At 45.1% G+C, this 25,424-nt stretch overlaps 1 protein-coding gene across 3 annotated transcripts; it reads right to left on the bottom strand.

Annotated features, from left to right (window-relative positions):
* Window positions 1–96: 96 nt before the first annotated feature.
* On the bottom strand, window positions 97–25,223 carry IL27RA (interleukin 27 receptor subunit alpha). Of its 3 annotated transcripts, XM_087925895.1 has the most exons (16): window positions 25,160–25,223; window positions 24,916–25,036; window positions 22,606–22,720; window positions 14,623–14,770; window positions 13,618–13,784; window positions 12,847–13,007; window positions 12,269–12,416; window positions 11,753–11,832; window positions 9,553–9,748; window positions 8,561–8,761; window positions 6,920–7,021; window positions 5,053–5,217; window positions 2,999–3,127; window positions 1,662–1,749; window positions 1,420–1,534; window positions 97–461 (listed from the first exon to the last, which is right to left on the bottom strand). In XM_087925895.1, exons 3-16 carry the CDS (start codon window positions 22,670–22,672, stop codon window positions 237–239), a joined length of 1,992 nt encoding a protein of 663 aa, XP_087782021.1. In that variant the 5' UTR covers window positions 22,673–22,720; window positions 24,916–25,036; window positions 25,160–25,223; the 3' UTR covers window positions 97–236. The 3 variants fall into 3 exon arrangements, with proteins under 3 accessions (XP_087782021.1, XP_087782020.1, XP_087782022.1); XM_087925894.1 differs by lacking the exons at window positions 24,916–25,036; window positions 25,160–25,223 and adding an exon at window positions 23,473–24,281; XM_087925896.1 differs by lacking the exons at window positions 22,606–22,720; window positions 24,916–25,036; window positions 25,160–25,223 and having other exon boundaries at window positions 14,619–14,747.
* Window positions 25,224–25,424: the final 201 nt, after the last annotated feature.

Below are 25,424 nucleotides of genomic sequence, written 5' to 3'. Positions count from 1 at the left end.
TGTCCTTAAAACAAGTCAAAATGAGACTCAGTAGTGTGTGTGGCCTCCATGTGCCTGCATGACCTCCCTACAATGCCTGGGCATGCTCCTGATGAGGTGGCGGATGGTCTCCTGAGGGATCTCCTCCCACACAAAGGCACAGTAGGAGCTTTAAGAGCCCAAGGAATGGTCCTTCCAAGAGAAATTGCATCTGCAGTTGGATCCAAAGTAGCAGCTGAGTATACTATCCCCAAAGATCAGGTCTCCCTTTCTCTTAGCCCAAAACATGGAGAAGTGTTTCCTTCCTGCTCAGCCCAATTTAGGATTTCCTCTTGTGTGGGAAGAAATCGTTTTTCATAGCCAGAAATCACCATGGTATTTGATCCTGCTCGTGGTGGTGGAGATGGCTCAGGGATTTCTTCTGATATCTCAGCAATGTCCATAATTTCTGGAAACAAGCTAGAATGCTTGATCAGGGTCTCCTGTGGGAAGGAAATGTAGCAAAGTCATAGAGAGCCCTAACTCAAACTCAGCAAGTGTAAGGGAACAGCAAAGTCCATTCAGGATATCAAAACATAGCCTCTAACCTTCAATATCTGACTCCCATCTTTCAGGTTGCCAAGCTCCTTAACTTCACCAAATTTGGCATAGTTTTCAAACCAGCCAGCTTTTGGGGCCACCCTTTTAAGAGTTCTCCATAAATGGCAGAAATACTGGATGAAGGGAACATGTTTTCCCACCATTTCTGCTAGGATAAGCCACCTCTCCCCCCACCCCTGCTCCAAGCTATGGATCTATCCTTTTTCTTATCTATGGGAAAGGAAAATCTTTATCCTTTTCTTTGCAACATCTTTCCTCAATTTGGTTGAGCTGAACTACAATTGGCAACACTCCCAAATTTTGTCACACTTCTGAATGATGGGAATTATAATCTGATGCAAATCTGAAAGGGCTGAGGTTAGAGATTGATGCTCTTACATAATTAAGAAATGTTTCCAATTTTGCGAATACATTTGCCGATTCAGTTGTGAGCACATTTTTGGAGTGCAGGTATGAGTCAGCATTGAAGCGCAGAAATATGGCAAATAAAGAGGTGGGGAAGAGAAGAAAACCACATATCTTTAGCACAGTGTACAGGCATGATATTCTGCTTTGACCAGCCATCCATAGTGACCCACCCAGAAGATAAATGGAATACAATTTTAAAACGTACATAAAGTAATGCCTTGGTCAAATGTAGTCTGTCTGGACTATGTCCATCCAATTACTACTTAAACAACCTCCATCTGCAACCTTTAGTTTAAAGTTTTAGTTTTAGTTCTTATTAGGACCATCTCTAGAAAGAGAAGCAGATGAACCTCCAAGACCTCAGGAGAAGACAATACCCCCTGCAAAGGCACTTAACTCCTGCAGTTATTTTTAAATCCAATTGCTTCTTACCGTGGCTGGTGTAGTGCTCTCTTCGTTCATCTCCGCAGCAATCCCACTGTGTTTTGGATCTGGAATTTTCTCGTAACACCACCGAGGTAGGACCTTATGGCAGAGGCCCTTTAGCCTACAGAACAGAGATGTTAGAGATCACTTTGACAGTGTTCAAATCAGCACTTAGGCGACCAGTAAAAGAACTTGGGTTACCCATCCATACGGATGGTATGCCTGCATCTCTGCCTTTCATCACTTACCTTCTGTATTTCAACAGCATAATGGCACTCGCTATAAACAGGATTACCACAAATAAAATGATCACAACAATGCTCCACCAACCAAAAGCTGCAAGAGATTTAAGGACAACACTGTCATTTACTTTTGTATCAAATGTATTCATTGCCAACTCCATTCCATCTCATGGATGCTTACTTGCCAAAATTCAAAAGTTCCATGGTTCCAAGATAAAAACATCAACTTTAAAAAACATCCTCTGAATAAATATAAACTACTACAAGAATAATATTAAAACGTCTATTGTAAATAACTCTATCTTGTCATTCACTCACCATACTCAATCCCTGCTACCCCAATACCGGAAGAGTATGAACTACTTTTAATTTTTTACACAAGGAGAACTGAGCAATCTTGACTTTAATGGAAAAAGGAATACACTTTAAAACATCTGACTCAGTGGTGACGATAATCCATTAAAAGTATGCAGTCACTCTTGTGAATGATGGGAATTGTAACCTAATGCAATGCTGGAGCTGCAATGATATGATCCATTCCAGAAGTATGTAGATACAGGCAGCCCACATTAACAATAATTATTGGTCCTGGAATCTCTATCACAAAGTGCTGCGGTCATAAAGCATGATGCCATCGCTTAGCCACACAATCCCAGCAATCTCCATTGTCATCATTAAGCAAAGACCCTACATGACTGCAACATGGAAAGAATCCAGAATTGTTCGCTTATTCTGCTGAAATCAGCTAAATGAGGGTGTGGCATGATTAGGGAGGGGGAGGGGTATAGGTTGAGTGCACTGGAGTGCAGTAGACGTTGGGGAAGGTGTACTAGAGCACATAGTAGCTGGCACAATGCAAGGACAAAAGGGCCTGGAAGGGGGGCGGGGGTTGGAGACTTGATCCAGTGACTTACAAACTTTCCTGCCAGCTTCCCCACCGACTTTCCGGGGAAGCCGCAAGAAAGGTTGCATATAGTGAACATGTGATCACAGTCAGGATGCTGCAATTGATCATAAGTGTGAACTGGTTGCTAAGCATCCAAATTGCAATCATGTGATCATAGAGATGCAGGGAAACAACAAGGACCAATCACAGCGTTTATCCAGTGCCCTCACAACTAACTAACTACTATTTAGTGAATAGTCACTAAACAAGTAGCTGTAGTTTGAGGACCTATAATTAATAGACAGAAGGTATCAAGGTACCAAAATCTTTAGTGAAATTGTGCTAAAGTGATTGATTTCACAGCTAGTTTTAGCACAATCTTTCTTGCTCCTATACTCACCTCCTGTTAATATGCCAGTTTGGTTTAAGGAACAAAGCTTCTAGTGGTCTCTCCTACCTGATGTACTGAAGTGATGCACTGCACTAGCTGCACCTTCTCCAGCTGATGTAGAGCCAGTCATCCAGACCTTGTAGGTTGTTCCTGGCTCCAGATCTGAGATGATGTAATTTCTTTCCATAGCATTAACTGCAATGTAAAACAAAAAACAATATATATAAAAAAATACACTGCATTTACATTTTCCAGGCAGTAAAGGGAATCCCATATATCTTTCCCAAAGAGATGTCTTCAGTTTTTGGGAAAGAATGCCTTACAACGCACATTTAATATGTGGCATAAGGAGAACGAAATCTCTGCATGCTTCACCCTCACAAATATGTGTTGACTGTTATTATTTTCTTCTGTTGCCACACACTGAAATGTACAGGTAGCCCTCAACATAGGATGGCAGTTGGGACTGGAATTTCCATCACTGAGTAATGTGGTCATAATGGCAACCACACTGGTTGGGGATGGAAATCCCTGAAGACCTGGCTGCTCTTGTTAACTGAATCCCATGGTGGTTAGATGAAGCAACTCCCTGCAAGCTTCCCACAACCAAGTCAATGGGGAAGCCAGAAGGAAGTTACAAACACCCCGGATGATTTACCAGCAGGCAGGCAGGCAGGTAGGTATTATTTATCAGTTATATTGTACACTGCCCAGAAACTCACTTGGAGGAAGATGGGCCATTTAAAAGCGTGAAATATAAATAATTATAAGTAGCTGCTGCTAGGTGGAGGAGAGTGCAAGGATGTGTGTAAAGGTGCAAGGGAAGTGCGGCAAGGCTCAGGGGTGCCAGAATGCAAGAGGGGAACAGAAAGAGTTGGGATGTGAAGTAATGTACAAGGGAAGGAGGAAGATACGATGAAGGTATGCGAGAATGGCCTGCTGAGGGCGAGGGAGGGTGTGCTAAGGATGTGCAGGAGTGTGAGGGAGGCACGGCAAGAGCCAGGGAGGATGTGCAAGGATGAATGAAAGTGTACAGCAGGCATTGCAAGGATTGAGGAGGGTATGCAGGAGTGGCTGGTGTGGCACAAGCACAGAAGGGCTGGGAGAGACTGTGCAGATGGGGGAGACTTATTCCAATGACTCGCAACCTTCCTGCCAGTTCCCTACTGACTTTCTGGAGAAGCCATTAGGGAAGGTTGCAAATAGTGATTCTGTGATTGCAGTAAGCTGCAACTGCAACAGCAACTAAGTATGAATCAGTGGGGGGATTCAATTTTTTTTACTACCAGATCTGTGGGCGTGGCTCGGTGGGCGTGGCAGGGGAAGGATACTGTGAAATCTCCAGTCAGAGGTGGGATTTGCCGGTTCTCCAAACTACTCAAAATTTCCACTAATTTCCACTTCTCCAGAACTGGTGAGAACCTGCTGAATACCACCTCTGGTATGAATCTGTAATCATGTGATCGCAGATTGCTGAGGTAGCAGGAACTCCAAGGACCAGTCATAACCACAGTTCGTTTGAAAGACTGCTGAACAGATAGTCATAAATTGAGGACTACCTGTAGTGATTGTATCAACTGGAAATCTGTTTATAATTTTGGGGAATTTGGGTTTGATTTCCACACAAAAGGTGGGCTCCAGAGCCAAAAAACACTCCTTCTCATACCTTTCTATAATATACTCTCTCATATAAGGGGATTTCGCTCCTAGAGATATTTTAGGCTGCAAAGGAAGAGTCAAACCAGAAGAACATATCCAGCCACATCAGACTCCCACCCCCGACTTTGTTATATAAAGAGAGTAAATAAATATGGTATCTCTCACTATGACTATTTGTTCCCCAAAAGTTATACAACAAATTTCTGGATCCACAAATCTTCCCTAAGTGATCTTTCCAGAGAAAAGCTGTAGACATCACCTAGTGTCAAACTAATGCCCTCGAGAAGTGATGAATTATCTCCATTTAATATGGGACTGAAGGGAATAATCCAACCAACTGGAGGACACGGGAGGAGAGAGCTGATGTACAGGCTTGTAATTAAGAGAGGTAATTTTAGGAGGTCCCAATGCCTTCCTCCTCAGTTATGCTCAGGCTGACTTAGACTTAGAATCTCACTCACTGGGTGCGTGAACCCTGAGGCTGCCTGAATGGAGATGTTTCAGGTAAAGTGTATAGTGTATGATATGCCCATTGCGGTCTGCCAAGGGAATCTCCTCCCACGAGATGGAAGTGGCAGTGGATGAAAGTCTTCTGTCTTGCAGTCCTTGGGGACCAGCTGATGGTACTAGAAAAGCAAAGGAGGAGACAGAGGCTGTGAACTGGTTCGGTATGCGGCCAAAGCTTACAGTTCATCTCTATGCTGTAACAAGGATACACTGCATTACTTACCACACTACAGAAGATATATATACCAAAAGTCAAGTTCCATAGGCCAATAGTTCCAAAGGAGACCATCAATTTTTGAACATCAGAGATAATATTTCTATTCTAAGAAATGTTCAAAAATCATACTTCAAAGGAAGTATTCAAGAAGAAAATGGCCACCATTCAAACATTTAAATGTAATCTGTCTCTGGAACCTTTCTTACAGTATTTCCAATATAGGTAAAGTTTTATATAATGGATATACAGCCTTCTTTTCCAAAATTCCTAGTTCAGATGAAAAAAAACAATAACGTTTTCCCAATATGGTAGTCATAGAACAGCTTCCCTCCCAGAAGCTAGGCAAACCCTGGAAGTGATGGCCCTCTGAGAGGAAATGAAGACCAAATTCTTTAAATGATTGTGCAACAACTAAAGCACTTTAAAACAGGTAGTCCTTGCTTAATGACCATTTGTCCAGTGGCTATTTGAAGTTATGACACTGCTGAAAAAGGAAATTTACAATCGGGGAAGCAGTTGGAATTTTGAAATCAGGTCATGAAAAGGTGTCACAAATTTGAATGGTCACTAAAGCAATTGGTTATAAGTCGAGGACTACTTGAACCATCTAGCCTTAAGTCTCCCAATGCCTAAGTTCTCTATCTTAGGTAATTGAAGTCCGTCTCTTTTGTATCTGTATCAATATTGCTCACGCACATACAAAGGAGCAGTATATCAATCACATAGACATAGCTGCCATCTTGACTTTTTAATACACCTCCTCTCCTCTACCCCCTCCTTTTCAATGACCTTGGGGGGTATTTTCTCTTGGGCAAAAAGGATAAAAGGAAAACAAAAAAAGCTAAGGGAAGAAACCTCAATAAATCTGTTCTAAAACTGTTACTTACTTAGCTGAAAAAAATGAAAAGCAGTAACTTTCTACCAGCTCTGCAGAAAAGCCGTCATTTTAAGAGAAGCCTTAATAGGTGGTGGTTTTCTGACTGCTGCTTCCTGTCATTTGAGGGTGGCACGGATCTGGTAGAACAACCTGATCTATAGAATATAAAAGGGCCATGCTTGCATGTTTCCTGTCCTCTCTTTTTATACTAAGCAGCCACAGCCATTAACTTCAACCAAGACTGGCTTTTTTTAAGCAAATTTTATTTATAGCACTGTGTTTCACGCTATTGTTGTAAGCTACTTCACGTAAGGCATAAATGAGAAGTGACTGTAATTAACAATAAATAGAAGCATGAACCCAATCAGTTTTGGCTTACCCAACAAACCATAGCTTGTTTTCTATATAGATCAGCAGAGTGTTTGAATTCAGTTTTAAAGTTTATTCTTGCGGGCAAATTTCCTTTACTGCTGGAGTTAGCTGTACTAAATTAAAGATGTGGCGCTTCATACTTCAGCCTGTTTTTTTTTTTATCATAGCAAAGATCATCAATTCTGTCTCAAAGAACAATGCTAATCAACACCCAACCTCAACAGGGCAGAGGTGGCTGTGGTACTGAAAGTTACAAGAATGCAGGGAGGAAAATTCATCTGAAATCTCTAAGATCAAAGGGGAATTTTTGGCTCTACTAGTAACCACCCTCCCGCCCTTGCACCCTGGGGATTACCTTCTTCTTTGAAATAGGCGCGTACAGCATCTGAGGCAGTTGTCCCATGAGCATACAATCCATACACACACACAAGATATGGTACCTTTGAACTGAAGTTGCCTAAAGCGGAAGGAAAATACAAGGTTTAGAAAACTTAACAACTTGCCTCTGGAAGTTTGGGATACTTCAACACTGGAAGTTTTTAAGAAGAGGTTGGATGACCATCTATCTGAAATGGTATGGGGTTTCATGTCTGAGCAGGGGGTTGGACCCGATGACCTCCCCAGGTCCCTTCCAACTCGGTTATTGTTGTGGTTCGCTGGCAGCAGGTGTGGACGGCAGAGGTCTCTGATAGCAAGGACTTGGACGGGGGGCCTGCGTGGGATGCAAGGATGGGGCCAGGACTATCGGAGTGCTGCCTTTGGAGCTTGTGGAGTATGGCAGCAGTAATGCAGAGAACCCCGGGGAGCCTGTGCCCAGTGTGCATGCGCGCAGGTCTGCTCGAAGGAAAGAGTAGCTGAAGCAGCAAGGGTGACTCGGGAGTAAGGCTGGAAGGTGATGGCCCCTCCCATAAGGGATAAAACCCAGCCCTCGGGGATGTGTTCTTTGCAGGAAGCAACAAAGTTCTTTAGACTCAGAGTCCTCGTTGAAGCCCTACTTATTCTGGTTTGTTTTTGAAACTTCTGTCGGTGGATATTTAATCAGTAATTAGTCTTCTGTTCCTGGCAGCCTTCTGCAACCTTGAAATGGCTTGCTTTCGATATTGGACAATTAGGTTTAAATGTTTCTTGGCTGGGAATGCACAGCGCCGCATTAAAAAAGGTTTGCTTTTATACACAGTTTGTGTTTGTTTAACTTGAACAAGGCTTGGGTCAGAACAGTTATTCTGTTATTTATTGATTTGCTGCATGAACCTTAGTGAGTGGCAACTGCCAGCCAGCTTTTCTCTCTTTGGTGCAGGCTAACAGCTAAGCAGGACTTCCTTTCAATACTCAGTCCAGCAGGAGACAGACATAAAGCGGTGAAAGGTAAAAGTCGCATGGGTCTGCTTTAACCTGCTTTTTCAGGAAATCAAAACAGAACATGGGACTCCAGGAAGTGGTGGAAAACTTTCAGCACCTCTTTTTCCAGAGGACACCCACCTCCCTTTTAACATCAGACGAAATTCACTCCAGTGTCCCAGAAGGTGCCATGTCCTGATTCCCTTCTACTCAGTTTACTTAGCGGACATGGAGGGACAAACTAGATAAAGTTCATGCATTCAAGCAGCATCATTTCATGGTTTTCATTATATAAGAAGCAACTGATATGCTTCTCTCAAAACTCGAGTAGCCTGGAGAAGATGGAGCTCTAATGCTATAGGCCTCTCCCTTTCCTACCCCCTCAGATGCTTCTCCATAGCTGCTGCTTCCAAGGAAGCTTCCACTGGAACAAAATGAGGCTTTTTTTTTAAAAAAAAAAATGAAAATAGAAGTTGCAGAGAGATAATATTTTCAGTCAGTGGTAGTAGAAGAGGCAGCCACCAACAAACACAAAGAGAAAAAAGAGTATGTATTACATTTCCTCCTATTTTCCAGAGTTTTGAAGCTACTGAGGAATTCCCAAAGCTGTTGTTTACATAGTAAATAACATCACTGCAGGTGAGATTGTCCATCTCACCTCTCAATAGGGCACTGGTACTGCTTCTAGGTGTGCGAATCCAGTTCAGCAACTCTCCCACACTGTCAACGATCTCTTTTCTCCACTCGACCACATATTCCTGAGGCTGAACCCATTGAGAATCCATGCTGGGCTTCCATGTCACATTGAGTCCCAAACCTTCTGATGCCACCACTGTAATGTCCTCAGGGCCTGGCAGTTCTAGGAAAAGGAAAGATATTCAGGAGATTGCCCAGAGCTCTAGCATCTGCACAGATACCTGTAAAATAATCCCATTAATTGAAAATCTTGGATCACAGCCAATCTCAGAAAGATAAACATGGGTGGACCTTGTTAGTACCTGAAGAGAAGTCTATTAGTTGAAAATAAACCCCCAAACCTTAGAAGCAGGTCATGGCAACTATTCAGTTGTCAAGAAAACCAAACAGAGATTTCCACGTCATCACCAGGCCTCAAGCTTGACTTGAACAAACGTCACCATGTTGGCAGGTCCTTCTCAAGTTGTTCAGTTTGTCTAAGGAACTCACCTGAATTCTAAAAAAAAATGCTACTTGGTTTCAGAAAATTTGAACCTTTGATGACCTCATTAACACATCTGTGTGGTTTTTTTTGGCAGCAATACGAAAGTCATTTCCGTATCACATTTTGAGAATTTCCAGTCCTGCCACCACCTCAAATTTCTTCTGATTTCTCATCCAATTATAACCAGGACTTCTTAGTATTTAAAGGTTAACCTAGGTACACTAGATGATGTTATGTAGCTGGGAATTTCACCCCTAAACTTAGAGAATCAAAATGGTTGACTGCCTGATACAAAACCTATCAGGACCTTTTCTTACGGTGGAGTACAGAAAGGATAACAGGAATGAATATTTTGTGAGTGAAGGGAAAGGAAGCCACCAGCTCTTTTTATTTCAAGAATCAGCTGAGAAAGGCCGGAAGTGGGGCAAGAAAGAACCATTTCAGTCCTTTAGTGTAATATGGGAGCGCACCTGTTTTCTCCAAGCTGAGATTGGCCCAGGGAGCCTTCTTAACAGAGTTGCGGGCTGCTATGGAGACGTACTGTGCAGCGATAGGGATCAAAGCCTGACAGCAGTTGTAATTCATTCTATGGACTGCTTTGCTATGGTCCTGGACAATAACTTCATAATCAAGGATCGTTCCCTGGGCTGCTTCTGGATCCAGTGCCTGTGAGAAGGGAAGGAGAGTTCCTCAAAAGAGTGAAGAAAAAGGTGCGAAGGAGGGAGAGAGGGAGGGGGGAAGGAAGGGGAGGAGGGAGGGAAACAAGGCTGAAGTAACCCAATTTGTAGTCACTTGTGCCGCCCTTCTCCTAAACCAGGCACACCACAGGAACTGGTCATGAGCAATCCCAGTCAAAACTAGATCAACAGAAGGGTCTGTACCATTGACAAGAGGCCTAACAGTGCAAAAATTAAACGTTAACAAATAACTGTCTGTACTCGTTTTGACAAGAAAATGACATGTTAAGAAAACATGCACAAACTGAACTTCTTCCTCAGTTCTTCCCAAAAGCAAGAAGCTGTCAAGTGAAAGACTTTTTATCAAGAAAGACATCCTGAGGTGCTTCAACGTTTCTCACTCCAAGCAAGCAAAAAGAAAAAAGGAGGGGGGAACTTTTTTGTACTCTCTATGTCCTCTCTCACCTTGACCACTTGTATCTCTCTCAGGTGAGGAGCTAATCTTGGGCCGCAGGGAAGTCCAGCTGCCCCAAAAAGGGAGGATACAAAGCAGAAGTAACTGGCCAGGCAGGAGTTATAAAGGAGACCTGGTTTTTGCTAGTGTCACCCAGTAGCTGCTTTGGGGGGAAGACATGAGAGAATAAATTTATGCACATGAGGGCAATTTGCAGGCCAATCAGGAAAATGTTCCAGTTGATAAACGCTTTGACTAACTGCCTACTTATATTGAATTTTTAGTCATTTGTAACTTAATTTTACTGAAAGGAGAAAAATACTGGGGATGAGAATCACTGCATGCTGTTTGAAGGGCTTTTGAAAAATTCACGGCCAGTGGAAGAAGAAAAGAGAGCAGCTGCTGATGGGCACGGTGACCATTACAGTTAAGTCCGGTAGATCGGTCCCGGGTAGATCAGGTCACATAGAGAGGCGAGACTCAAAGTGCACATTCAGCTCTTTATTGAATATACAGTTCGGTTCAAGACCTGTGAGCCGCTTGGCTTTATTCAGCCGGCCGGCGGCTCGGCGGCCAATGGCAGCGATTTGAATTTCCTGCGTTCGGCTCGGCCAATCACGGTGGATCCTTAGCGCACCAATCACAGTGATTTAGTTAGCCAATCAGATTGTGGTCCGCATGGACCAATCAGAACTCAGGATTTAGAGAATGTTAATATAGAACAATTACAATGAAAAAAAATATATTTTCGAAGTAGAACCAAGTTGACCAGTTTTATACTGCAGGGAATTTGAAAGCAGGCATAGATCTGAGAAACATTCAACTCCAGATGAAATGCAAGCCTGATAACATGGAAGTATCATACATGTTCCAGGACAAGATTGTATTGTTGTTATTTCTCGCCCTTATATTTTACAGAATGTTTAAGTCAACTTGGGATTATTAGTACTAACTTTTGTTTTCCACTTCTCAAATGAAATCTGGCATCCTAGGATGCACATTTTGGGCTAAATTAGATTCAAGTCTATGGAAAGTGTATTTTGAAAACCACAGCTGCCACAGCTTATTACTGAATCATCATTCTGTCTGTTTTATTAGAATGAATCCTAAGCACATCTATCTTGCTCTTATTTGACAGCTCCTGACAGTTAATAGATGCCTCACCAGCATTTGAAGCACTTCTTTTCACGTATTGAAGTCTAAATAACTACTTTCAAATTTGCAGCAAAGATATAATCTACCTATATAGAATAGTTTCAGTTTTTAAGAACACGTTAAGTATCTAAATAGACTTTAAAATCTTTTTTCTTTTCCAAATTCTTTCTTGTACCTCTAGCCAAAATGATAAAAGGTGTTTAATCTCTCTTCCTTCACAAATTTGGCTTTAGTCCAGTCACTGATATCATCCTTGAAGAGATTTGGTTTCTTTAAACTATTGTCTTTTCACCCCTTTGGGTCATCTGGCTCTAAAAAAACCGACCTGACCTATAACCCCACAGAGAAAAATGCTACTTGATAAGAAACAGGATCCCAGCTCACCTTCCACAGCAGCAAGCAGCTTTCATTCTGGCGGTCAGAGATACAGCCTTTTTGCCACACATCAACTTGACCAAAAGGAGCTTAAGGAAGCCGAAAAGAGCCAGGTAATTATTAAGATTAGCCAACCAATTAGGTCTTCCCCCAAATAATACAAGAAAGAAACAACTTAAAATGGAACACTGTGCATAATTTGGTTACAAATGAAAAAAAAAATCCCAATAAGTATAAGGATGCAGACCTGGTTGTTCATAGGCAAAGAATATCAACCCAACAGACCCAACAGAAAATTGGAAATCTATAGTAGAGTCCTTCCAGCCATTCAGTGAATGCTAACATTCTTGATAACACTTATCCCAAAATTATATCTTTAGTTGTATATTTATTTGTCTCAAGATGCATTGTGTGAAAGCAAAAAACAAGTGTTTGAAAAAATACACAGCAACAAGATTTCTGCTGAGGTGTCACTGCATCTGTTTTGATTGCATGGATTTCTGCTTCATCCACAGCTGTACCTACCAGCCTCACAGGTACAGAAGGATTTGGAAGAACTCCATTCATTCCAAGAGTCTTTTTTATTTCCTGGGATGCACTGTACCTGCACCTCATAGCAGGTGAATGGTTTCAGGTCATACAATTCATGGTTCTCTTGGTCTAGGTGGCTCTCCTGCAGTTGGGAGTAGAACATACTCACATTGTCATTGTAATAGCATTCTATCCATCCATTTTGCAAGGTCACTCAAAGTGATCCAAGTCGAAATAAAAATTTCCAAAACCCTCCATCTACATTTCCACCAGAATTGCAGCAAGTCTAATATTACATCATGAAAATAGGAGAACATGCTGGATACAGATCTATATCATATTCACTATTGGGACAGATATAATAGCTAGAGCAAGATATAAGATATAATAGCTAGAGCAACAGTTTGGGACTGGCCTCCAGGAAACTGTCTTCAGTTGGTTGAAGAAGAAATCCTAGACAAAGCCAGCTGTAGTTCAATGGAATGGATATTCAACAGGGAGTCACAACTGATACAATGGGAAAGAAAAGCAATATATATACAAAACAAGTCACAAATGCAAGACAGACTCACATAGGTCCATTCATGGTCTGTGGATGCCTTGTATCGAATAGCATAGGTGAGAGATTGATCATTATGAAATTCAGACCACTGCGGGTTCTTCCATGTCACTGTGGCTTCAGAGCAATCCAGTTCCACATGATCCAGTTCAGGAAGACAGGGAGTCCCTGAAACTTGAGGGGAAGAGCTTAATCATATGCCTATCATTCAGTTTTAGTCCTGACTGCCATACCTACTGACAAAAGCATTGATCTACACACACACACTACACTAAACCAAAATAGGGCTGGTTTGTTTGTCATTGAGCAGTGTGTGAAACAATGGATGGTGGATTAGTAATATGTGTTTGGCATATTCAACAAACCAAAATCTTGATTTAGCACAATGCATAAGAGAGGCATGGCTCTCTCATCATATCAATGGTTTATTGAATAAGCCACAACTTATTGGATTTTCACATTACTGTAAGTCACAAGCAAGCCAAGCATGTCATAGCTGTTAAAAATGTGTGAATGTAGTCAAGATATCTGGAGACTAAGGCATCTGTCTTACTGTAAATCCAATCCTTCTTTATGGTTGGGACCCAGTCTTGAACTTCCACAGTCAAACAGTTGTCTACTATCTGAAATGCCCCATAAAATTCCTCAGAATGGCAATAGCTAAAGGGGGGCAAAACTTGGCCTGCACAAATAGGCAAGAAAAGCAAGGCACATATTTGAAGAAAAAATGTTTGCCCAGATTAATTCTCAGAGGATTCTGGCTCTCTAAATTAGTTTCTCTAACCTAATTCATCCAGGCTGAAGTTTAATTTCTTGGAGACAGCAATCCCATCTGCACTGCGAACTTCCATCCAGACACTGTATTCGTCTCCATGTGTCAGTTTCCATCGTTCAATAACCAGCCAATTCTGTCCCATTTGGGCTGCCACGGAGTGTACCTGGTCAAATTGTCTTCAGAAAAATAAGGATACATGGATATATCTAACAGTAGTTTATATAAATGGAAACTAAACATTTACTATTCCTTATCCATTCAGCTATCCTGTCCAAGCAGGCATATTTGAAGACTTGCCAATAAAAGGCACAGAAGCATTTTACTATAATAATGAATACCAAATAGATACCCTAGAATGTTTGTCTAGTTCCCCCTAAGCCCTTTTTAAATTATTATTCTTGACTTCCAACCGTCTCTGCCTTTTATTCATTGCAAAATTGCAGATTTTGCCTGGTGTCAGTAATTATAGAAATGATTCTACATAGAACTTTTAATTTTTAAAGAAAGAAAAGCCTAAGCCAGCTAAATATTAAAAACAAGCTTTTAAAGCACAATCATGATTTAGAAAGGATTCTTCCTTCTTTTCTGTGCACTAAACATCTACAGATAATTTAAATTCCATATTCCTTCAAGGTTCTTATATTCTCCATTGCATCTTGGCTTTAGTGAAAAGACTTCTGACGTTTGCTGTTTATGATGGTAGTTCCTATGTGCCCTTCTAAAAATCTCTCTTCAGAGCTCCCAATCCACTCAAATCAACTGACAAATCATCTTCCATTATTTTTCCTTAATATTCCATATTTCTCCAATATTGGCCCATCTAGACCAAAACCTTCATTCATGAAACTGTAAAATCCTAATAGGTATTCCTTTGCTCTGCAATTCCCTATACTTTCCAAATAAAGTCATTTAGCCATAGATTACACTGGCCAGCATAGAAGGTTCTGGTTGAAAAAGACAATGGCTTATTAATTTGGATATTTGTACTATAACTCAATATAAAGGCTCACTAACGGCAGCAGTTTGCCCAACTTTAGGCTTTCATAGTGAAGGACGTAGACGGTGTTAGCATTTTGAGATTCCCAGGTCAGCCAGCTGCAGTTCACAAACTTGTGGTGAAATGGTTGGAAACACCGTAGGCCCATAGTGGCATCTAGATCACCTGCAAACAGAGCAATAATCACAAATCAGCATTCCAAATTATAGCAGTTGAAGACAGATTTCATAGAAAGGGATTATAGCTGTATGGAAGTGACACATTTTATTTTTTCATTAAAATTTTGCAAACTATATACAAATTGCCAGGCCCAAATTACAAAAACAGATGAACCAAAGCTTCAGATGGTGATTACACAAGAATTAGATTTGCCCTGATGGCAGGGTAATATACAGCACAGAAAGATTATTACAGGTAGAACGTGACTTACCAAAATTAATTTAGTGACCATTCAAAGTTACAGCACTGAAAAAAGTGGCTAATGACCATTTATCACATGACTGTCACAGCATCCCCATAGTGACATGATCAAAATTTGGGCACTTGGCATCCATCATGTATTTATTATGGTTGCAGTATCCCAGCGTCATATGATCACTATTTGTGACCTTTCCAGTTGGCTTCTGATGAGCCAAGTCAACGGGGAGAAGCTGGACTCACTTAGCAGCTGTGTGAACCACTTAACTGTTCTGTATTAACATTCTTGAAGACTCGCATTCTGATTGGTCGACCCAGATCGCAATCCGATTGGTTCGAGGAACGCCTGTGATTGGAGCGCTAAGAATCTACCGCGATTGGCCGAGCCGATCGCGGGAGATTCAAAGCGCTGTCATTGGCCGCCGAGCCGCCGGCCGGCTGTATAAAGCCAAGCGGCTCACACATCTTAAACCGTCCTTGTTCAGAGCTGAAATAAAGAGCTGATTGTTCACTATCGCGTCTCGCCTCTTATGTGACCCGATCCACCGATCTAACACTGGCGACGAAGGTGGGATCGTGAGGCGAGGACCAACTAGCACGTGGCAAACGGTGATCGGCGCCCTGCACAATGGCCAGCACCCTGCCGCCCGCTCCATTCGACCCAGCAACCGAAGACTGGGAATCATACATCGACCGCTTCCAGATGTTTCTGGAATGCAGCAACCTCAAAGACGCCAACGGCCAGAGGAAACGGTCCCGCAGTGTTCAAAATGGCCAAGGCGCTGGCAAAACCTGCCGACGTCAAGGAGATGGACTGGGCTGACCTCGAGCCCATCTTGCGACGCCATTACGCCCCTACCGTGCCCATCCTCATTCGTAGGCACGACTTCTACCGACGAGATCAGCGCGAAGGCGAGACCATCGGCGACTTCGTGGCCCAGCTACGGAACCTGGGAGGCCCCTGCGAATTCCCCGACCTGGACCAGGCACTTCGGGACCGAGTCATCCTTGGGCTCCGAGACCCCGTGCTGCAGAGCCGGCTGATGGCCAAAGGCAACATCTCCCTCGCCGACGCCCTCGCCGAGGCCACCGCCGCTGAGGCCACCTGCCAGTCAGCAGCCCGGATGAGGCAAGCCAACACGACTGAACGGCCACTGACCAACGAAGCAACCCCCACCACCGCAAAGCCCGGGGAATCCAGCCGTCGAGAAACAACCACACATCATGGCGACCTCGAGCCCCAATCCGACACCGAGGACAACAACGACGAGGAAATCCATCGGCTACAGACCGAGCGCGACCGCCGGGACCGCAGGGGACGGAAGTCGGGTTTCCACTGCGCCAGTTGTGGCGGCGATCACCCCCGCTCCGAATGCCGTTTTCTCGACGCCATCTGCAGGCATTGTGAGAAGCGGGGCACATCGCCAAGGTGTGCCGAAACAAAAAGAGCTACAGCCCGCAGCGGCGAGGAAACAGCCCATGACGACGAGACGGCACCCCCCCCAGGCACCGAGACGGACTGACTGAGAGCCGGTGGAGCCGCGACAGCCGCAGCAGATGACTCAGCGAGGCACAGCGGCGCGAGGAGACCCACCAGACGGTCGTCATTGGCCATTCATCAACCATGGACGCCCGGAAGGTACACGTGGCACTGTGCATCGAGGACCAGCACTGCGAGATGGAAGTGGACTCCGGGTCCTACCTCTCCATGGTCTCTTGGCGCACAATCAAGCGCCTGGTCCCGACCATCCGCCGCAACGAACTAGACGACCAGAAGCTAATCCTGAAAGACTACCAGGGAAACCGCATCCCTGTGGTCGGCATTGGGCACTTTAAGGTCACGTTCAAGAACCACACCGAAATCTTGCCACTCACAATCGTGGACCGGGACCGCCCCAGCTTGCTCGGCCTGCAATGGTTCGCCCCGCTGGGCATCGAGGTGACGGGCATCCATCATACAGACGACGCCAACTGGGAAGCGACTCTCGTAAGGGAATTCCAGGAGGTCTTCGACAACTCGCTAGGCAAGTACCGAGGGCCCCCTATATCCTTCAACCTTAACCCTAACGTCGCACCAATCCGCCTCAAACCCCGGCGAGTGCCTTTTGCACTCAAGCCGAAAATCGACGAGCAGCTAGACAAGCTCGTCGCACAAGGGGTACTAGAGCCCATCGACCATGCCCGTTGGGAAACGCCCATAGTTACCCCCATCAAACCCGATGGCTCCATCAGAATTTGCGGGGACTACAAGGCCACCCTCAATCACGCGCTACAGCAAAGCGCCTACCCCGTCCCAGTAGTACAGCACCTTCTGCACTCACTGGGGGGAGGCCGGGTCTTCGCAAAACTCGACTTGGCACAAGCGTATCAGCAATTGCCGGTCGATGCGGAGACAGCCGAAGCGCAAACGATTGTTACACACCGGGGGGCCTTTCGATGCAACCGACTCCAGTTTGGAGTCAGCGTCGCTCCAGGAGTTTTTCAAAGTCTCATGGAAAGACTCCTCCAGGGGATAAAAGGGGTGGTTCCCTACTTCGATGACGTGCTGATCGCAGCCACCAACAGAGAACAATTGGAGACCCGTTTAAGGGCGGTGCTTAACAAATTCAAAGATGCCGGCCTTAAAGTTAAAAGAGACAAATGCCAACTCCACACCGAGAGGGTCGAATTCCTGGGGTACCTCCTGGACCGGCACGGAATACACCCAACTGGGAAGAAACTCAGAGCCATCAAAGAGGCCCCCACACCAACAAACAAGGCGGAACTACAGGCATTTTTGGGACTGCTTAATTTTTAAAATGTTTTCCTACCCCAAAAGGCGACCGTGGCGGAACCCCTACACCGGCTACTCGATAAAACGGCCACCTGGACCTGGGGGAAGCGGGAGGAGACTGCGTTCCAACGGACAAAAAACCTGCTAACATCGGATGCAGTCCTGATCCAGTATAGGGAGACCCTTCCACTCACGGTAACGTGCGACGCATCACCGTTCGGCATCGGAGCAGTCCTCAGCCACACCCTACCCGACGGGAAGGAAGCACCCATCGCCTTCTTCTCCCGAACGCTGGCCAAACCGGAAAGAAATTACAGTCAACTGGATAAAGAAGCCCTCGCCATCGTCGCCAGAGTAAAAAGGTTCCACAAATACCTTTATGTTAGGGACTTCTCTATCATTACGGACCACAAGCCCCTGCTCGGGATACTCGCAGGGAACAAGGCCACCCTGAACATCCTGTCGCCCCGGATGACGAGGTGGTCCGAGTTCCTTGCCGCATACTCATACGAAGTATCACACCGACCCGGCAAGAACATTCCGCACGCTGACGCACTAAGCCGGTCACCACTACCCGACCTAGACGACGACCCAGCACCCACAACGACGACCCTGCAAATCGAGACCCTACCCAGCCCACTCTTAACCGCGCCAGACATTGCCCGTGAAACAAATAAAGACAAACGGCTGGCGCGGGTATTGAGCTGGGTAGAGCGAGGGTGGCCAGAAAGGGACGGCGGCGAGCAGTTCAGAGCCTTCCAAAACCGCCAAACTGAGCTGTTCTCGCAAAGGGGGTGCATACTCTGGGGCAACCGGGTAGTCATACCGGAAGCACTACAAGACAGAGTGTTGGCAATGCTGCACGAGGGACACCCGGGGGTCGTCAAGATGAAAGCCCTGGCCAGAAGCTACGCTTGGTGGCCAGGGATGGACAAACAAATCGAGACATGGGTCGCCGGTTGCAGCAGATGCCAAGAGTCGAGAGCCACCCCCCCCCGCCGCGCCAACCCTGGAATGGGAGACCCCGAGAGGACCATGGTCGCGAATACACATAGACTTCGCCGGGCCAACCAAGGGGCATACATTCCTCATCACCGTAGATGCTTACTCCAACTGGCTGGAGGTAAGCACTATGAGGGCAACAACAACAGAAGCGGTCATCGACAAGCTAAACGGACTCTTTGCAACACACGGGTTACCGGATGTCATAGTGTTGGACAATGGGCCACAGTTCACGGCACTGGCATTTGAAAAATACCTAGCCGAACGGGGCATCAGACACGCCTTAACCTCGACGGCTCACCCAGTGGCGAACGGTAGGGCGGAACGGATGGTCCAATACACAAAAAAAGCCATCCAAAAAATCGAAACCGGCGACATCCAGGAAAAAATAAACAAACTACTCTTCATACAGCACATCACTCCGAACACGACCACGAACAAGAGCCCAGCGGAGTTACTAATGGGAAGGAAACTGAGGTCTCCACTGGACCACCTACACCCACCTACAACCCAGAGAAACCCCCGGACTCCTCCAGCCGGTACCGGGCATTCAACATCGGGGACACGGTCTACGCAAAGAACTTCATGGGAGACCCCCTCTGGGTTCCCGCACAAATAACACAGGTAACCGGGCCCCGATCATACAGACTCCAAACAACAGACGGGAAGAGCTGGAAGCAGCACATCGACCAGCTACGGTCCAGACTAGCCGCCAACACCCCCGACGCATCGGCAACGGAAACCAAGGAAAGCAGAGAGGGAGGGGGAGCCTCAACATCCAAGCCGGTAGACGACGGCAGGCCGGAATCAACGGCACACACCCCAACACAAGCCGAACACCCCCCACCAGAAGACAGAAAAGCTCAAATAAACCAGCCATACTCACCAGCAGACCTCGAACTGTCACAGACGGGATCTTCACCTGGAAGATACAGCCAAGCCAGCTCAACCAGCCCGGAAAGACCGAGCGAGAGCAACAGGAACCGCAACTCGACCAACCCAGGTAGTCCGGGCGGGAGCTGCGGCGACAGGCCCGGCTCACCCTTCCAGGCGGTTCCATCAGCGAAGTGGAGAGCGACGCGGAGCCCATCCAAACCGGCCGATGACCACACACCGACTGAGCCACGCAGGTCAACCAGACAAGTTCGAAGCCCCATCTACCTGCGCGACTACGTCACGACACTGCGTCGGATGAAACCATGAGGGGAGGGGCGTTCTGTATTAACATTCTTGAAGACTCGCATTCTGATTGGTCCACCCAGATCGCAATCCGATTGGTTCGAGGAACGCCTGTGATTGGAGCGCTAAGAATCTACCGCGATTGGCCGAGCCGATCGCGGGAGATTCAAAGCGCTGCCATTGGCCGCCGAGCCGCCGGCCGGCTGTATAAAGCCAAGCGGCTCACACATCTTAAACCGTCCTTGTTCAGAGCTGAAATAAAGAGCTGATTGTTCACTATCGCGTCTCGCCTCTTATGTGACCCGATCCACCGATCTAACATAACTGTGGCAAAAAAAAAGATAGTAAATTGGGCATGACTATATATTTTGTATAAGTGAAGGACAACCTGCAGTGCTGTTCGTTTACATGATCTGCTTCCATTGCAACTGACTGGCAAAATACAGATATTAATCTGAACAACTTAATATCCAACATATGAATATGAGAGCATGTTGCCTAGCACTATGGGAAAACCTTAATTCAAGTGAACTGGGGTGACCATACTGCATAGTGTGAATATAGTTACTGTCTAGGTCTAGGATATCAAAACTAATTTTTCAGGATCCCCCTAACCAAACTTTCCGTTACTCTGATCTTTGTGTTAGGACTGCAAGTCGAAAAATCCCTGGAGAGTATCTTGCAATCCTAATATGGCTATAAAAAAGACCTGGGAGAAGAGATCCCAGAAGAGGATGCAATAGATTGGAAACAGTGCGGAGTTCAATCCTGATCTGCTACTGCTTCAACAGCTGCCTGCCCTGGAAGTCACTGTACCAATTAGCCACTAGCAACTGAGGGCCAAATGGAAGGTTGTCTCCAGGAATCTCCCTAGAAACACTCCAACAGCAGCAAATAAAAACACTTTACTATTTATTTATAGCATTATTTAGAATCAAAGCCATAAGAAAAAAGAATCCAGCATGTCTATAATGAAAAATGTAGGTGCCTCCCTATTCTCCTTTGAGAATAATTGGCTAAGTAGACCTACTGTTGGAACAAGTTGGCATTTTTGGGCTACCCCAGGAAAGAAATTGTGCACACAGCTGAGAAAGCTGAAGATCTGGTTGAATTAAGGCCTACTCTCACCTGTTGATAAGTTTCTATTGCTGTAGCAAGAGTACACAGACCTATGCTGCATACATCTACAGAGTGATCCAGAGATAATGAATCTATGCGGATTTAATGTTCTACAAAATTGAGTTGCATTTGCATCTGATGGGATCTTGCAATGAGCAATATACCTAAATGCCCCCAAATTGCTGAGAGTCCTGTTATCTGTTATCTGTTTTATTACATAGAAATATCCATTTTAAACTTATTGAATGTTCATGTGTTATTGTCATCTGAGTACTAGAATAATGATTATGGTCATTCAAAATAGATGAAGGGACTACACAGTCAAGAACTGCAAATGGGATTGATTATGGTAACAAACAATAGAAGAAGCTAATTACATGCAAACGTATAAACTATCATCACAGGAAGGTATTAAGGTATAAATATTCAGGGCTAATGCCATATTTACTATTAGCAGGGGAATTGCTACAGCAAATCACAAAGGATGGGAGCAGAATTTGTATTCCCTCTTTTTAAGAATAGCATTAAGCCTTTTTAGTGTTTGTACAACACTAAATGTAATGCAAATCTGTTATTTACCTTCAAATTCTGAAAAATTATGAAATTTTGCTACCAATTTTTAGTTGTCTGAAGGAGGGAGGCCTCTGGAGACCAATGTTGCCCCTTATTGTTCAATCCTTCTCAGGGTATTATTGAGAATGAAAAATGTGTTTATTTGAAGAACATTCAAAACAAGTTGAGAACAAACTGAAGTCTGGGATGAATGCCTTCTCCAACTGTTTTCCAATTATCAACAGACCAAATTTCCTTTCCCTGACTTTCAACCCTAAGACATAATTCTTTATTCCCCAGGTTATCTTTCCCAGCTATTCCAAACATAAACCCCCAATATAGTTTTGCTATCACTCAATAAGAAAGCAAGATAAAGGTCAATGTATTGAAAATGTTTTGCCTGCTTCACTTCTTCTGCTTTGAAGACCTGTTCTGGGCTCTTGAAAGATTTCCTGTGTGGGTTTTACAGAGCAAAAGGGGCAAGAAGATGACAGTATCAGCAGCTACCACTAAGTGCAGTTGTTCACACATTTGACAGTCCTCCTCCTCCTTGTGGTTGTCTTGAAGTTATGCAAACATGTCTGGCCAGCTTGCCTCTCTTTAGCAGACAGAGAGCTGAAGATACAGCGCCACAAATCCATCAAGATCCCTAATTGCAAGTAACTGAATACATGTTATCTTACCATTGGAGTCCTAACTGGCAGCTGTCTCAGATCCCTTTAAACTGGATCTACAACTTTCAACAAATCTGAGACATGGTACCTAAGTTAAAGAGATCCGAAATGGGCTTTGGCTCGAACCCTCAGTTAAAAAGAGGCACACAAAAGTTAAAAATGGTTCAGCACACATGTTCATTAACTGTAGTTAACAGCCAAGCATATTGTCTTTCCTCAAGAGCATGCAGGAGGTTTCTTGGAAACAGATCTATTGAAGTGAAGCAATTCTATTTCTCCTTTACCTGTTTTCAGCCCCGAGACCTTGATGGCTAGAAGTAGCAACCCTGCAAGACCCCATCTGCTTCTCATGGTGCATGAGTGATATGATGGAGGGGCACCTGGAGAAATGCTCAGCCTCTGTAACATCAAAAGAAAATTATTTCATCTTGAAGTGAGTAACAGAGCAGAAAATAAAACATTTTCAAACTCAATCTGTTTTCGGGATATGAACTTTTCCAGAGCAGTTCAAATCAAACTGACTGAGGATTTCTCCTGTAGACAGGCAAGGCAGGCAATTGGCGGGTGTGACAGCCGAGGATTTACTTTCTTCTGAAGGAATCGAGTAGCGCGACCTTCCCTATTGCCTTGTGTGATACATTCGAAGCAGCCTTCTAAGGATATCCTGAGGCAGCACCATAACCCTCAGTTTATCTGGCTCCAATGTTGCGTGCTAATTGCTAATATCTATAAATGCCTTCCAGCTAGAAAAATCAACGTCATGGCGTAAATTATACAATACACGAATACAAGAGAAGAGGTCCCACAATGAAACTCCCCCCGCCACTTTGTCATCACCCCATTTCGTGTGTGACAATACTGGGAATTCATAGAGGTGTCTGGGACCAGATAGTCGCCTACACTCTGGCTCCCGCTCGCGCTTAGCAACTCCAAAAAGTCCCTTTCCGCTTTATTTGAAGCCGTTCATCGGAAGCCAACTTTAATCGGAAAAGACTCGCCCAAAGAAAGTTCCCAATTCCTTGGGAAGAAGATCCGAGGGGGAAAACAAAACAACAACCCTGGGACTTCGCTCCCACTCAGAGCACGAAGAAAATCCTAAGCAATTTCTCCTCGCAGAGAGAGGGAGCTTTTCCCCCCCTTGGCTCACTTACCACCATCGGCTGCCAGAGGTCTCCATCCCGAATGGTTCCCACCCAGCACCGCAAAGAAAAAGCCAGTTGACTCAACGCCTTCCCGGAGAGAGGCGTGGGAAGCTACAATCGTCGCTCCGCCCTCGGCCCGGACGGGAGGGAGGCATAGAGGGTCGCCCGCCGCTCTCAGCTTATTTCCATTTCCTCTTCTGATGCAGACCTTGTTTATCGCCGGGGGTTGAGACGAAAGAGGAAACTGCCTGCCTCCGCCCTGCACGCCGCGCTTTCCAAAGCCCGAAAAGGAGGAACTTGGGCGGCTAACGAGAAGCAGCCCAGGCGGCGGGATTACTCACGCACGACCTTGCGGCTTTAGGCTCGGGATCATGCTGGATACCGCAGGGCAGATCATTAGAGCCACTGGAGGCGAGGCCTTTCGAGGGCACACCGACTTCACCCCGTCCCAGCAAGTGCGCAAAGGGCAATGGTATTGCTTTTGTCATTAAGCAAATATAACCGGCTGACAGCTACGCGAAGAAAATAAGGATTTGGGTACTTCAACACTGGAAGTTTTGAAGGAGAGATTGGATGACCATTTGTCTGAAATGGTACTATGGGGTTTCCTGTCTGAGCGGGAGGCTGGACCAGATGACCTCCAAGGTCCCTTCCAACTCGGTTATTCTGTTAGTTATCAATACCCGCCGGGACTCTTCTGTCGCTTCTTTGTCATAGGCTACTCAAAGTTATTCTCCAGTGACTGGATGCAGATTCCCTTGTTCTTCTTCCTTTATCAGTTGCCACAATTTCCCGCTTTGGAGTCATGAGATAGTGACCTGATGTAAGAAATAAAAGGCCTGTCCTGTGTTGGCTGGATTCAGTCTTGATATCCCAATAGGGGTGGGGGATATATCATGTCAGTGAGCTGCAATTAAATCAATTCCTCCCAATATTTGGATGTATCAATAAGGATCTTGCATAGAAGTGTATCTGCTGCATCTATGCATGAGTTACTGTCCTTGCTTATTTTTCTCCATTTGGTTGCAAGAATGCCACTGATTCATTATTATGTCAGGAAATTTCTTCATAGTTCCAGGCAGGGGTGGGCTTCAAAAATTTCTGCAATGGGTTCTCTACCCAGTTGCTGGGTGGGCATGGCTATGGTGGGTGTGACCTAGTCGGCCTGTACCACTGTTTGGGGGGAGCATTTTTGCCCTCCCTGGGTTCTGGAGGCCCTCTGGAAGCTGGAAACAGGCCCGTTTTTGGACTTCCGGAACTTCCAGGAGGTCCATTTTTCACTCTCCCCAGGCTCCAGAGGCTTTCCTTGAGCCTCCAGGAGGGCGAAAACGGGCTCCCTCAGGCTCCAGAGGCTCTCTGGAGCCCAGAAATAGACCTGTTTTGGGACTTCCGGAACTTCCAGGAGGCCTGTTTTGTGCCCTCCCCGAGCCTCCACACAGGCCCTGCACTTACCTCACATCCAAAATGGGCCACATGGAGACTCCTGGGAGGGTTGGGGTGGGTGGAGCGGGGCCAGCCAGGGGTGGGATTTGACAGTTCACCAAACTGGCTATAACGTTAGCTACAAGTTCACCTGAACCCTACCTCTACAATGGAAAGAGGTTTTATGTTTTTAATGTTTAATGATGTTTTGTTTTGTTTGTTTGTAAATTCAATAAAACTTGTTTTTTAAAAAAATAAAAAATAAAAAGTTCACCTGAACCCGTGCGAACCTGTAACAGCCCACCCCTGGTTCCAGGTTGGATCTCCCTCTGATGAACTTCTATCTATTGCTTTATTTTGGAAAAAAAGTTGATGACCCCTGGATGCATGTGACACATCTGGCCCTCACCCACCAGTTTGATAACCCTGGCCTATTCTCTAACTCTGTGTTTGGTTTTTTTCTGCCTAAGTGCATGACCTTACTTTTCTCACCACTAAATTGCATTGAATGGGGCCCTGCTCAAGTTTGTCAAGATTCT

Source organism: Pseudonaja textilis, chromosome 2 (genome assembly GCF_049901715.1).
Source record: "Pseudonaja textilis isolate UNSWEBS1 chromosome 2, rPseTex1.2, whole genome shotgun sequence".
NCBI classification, from domain to species: Eukaryota; Metazoa; Chordata; class Lepidosauria; order Squamata; family Elapidae; genus Pseudonaja; species Pseudonaja textilis.
The sequence above is the reverse complement of the archived record's forward strand: the minus strand, read 5'-3'. Positions and strand labels throughout refer to the sequence as shown.

Coding starts and splice junctions, on each gene's coding strand:
- IL27RA (XM_087925894.1), bottom strand. Junction 7,022..8,560: donor TACCAGTGCCCTATTGAGAG/GTGAGATGGACA, acceptor CTTCCGCTTTAG/GCAACTTCAGTTCAAAGGTA. Junction 1,750..2,998: donor GCATCACTTCAGTACATCAG/GTAGGAGAGACC, acceptor AATCTCTTGCAG/CTTTTGGTTGGTGGAGCATT.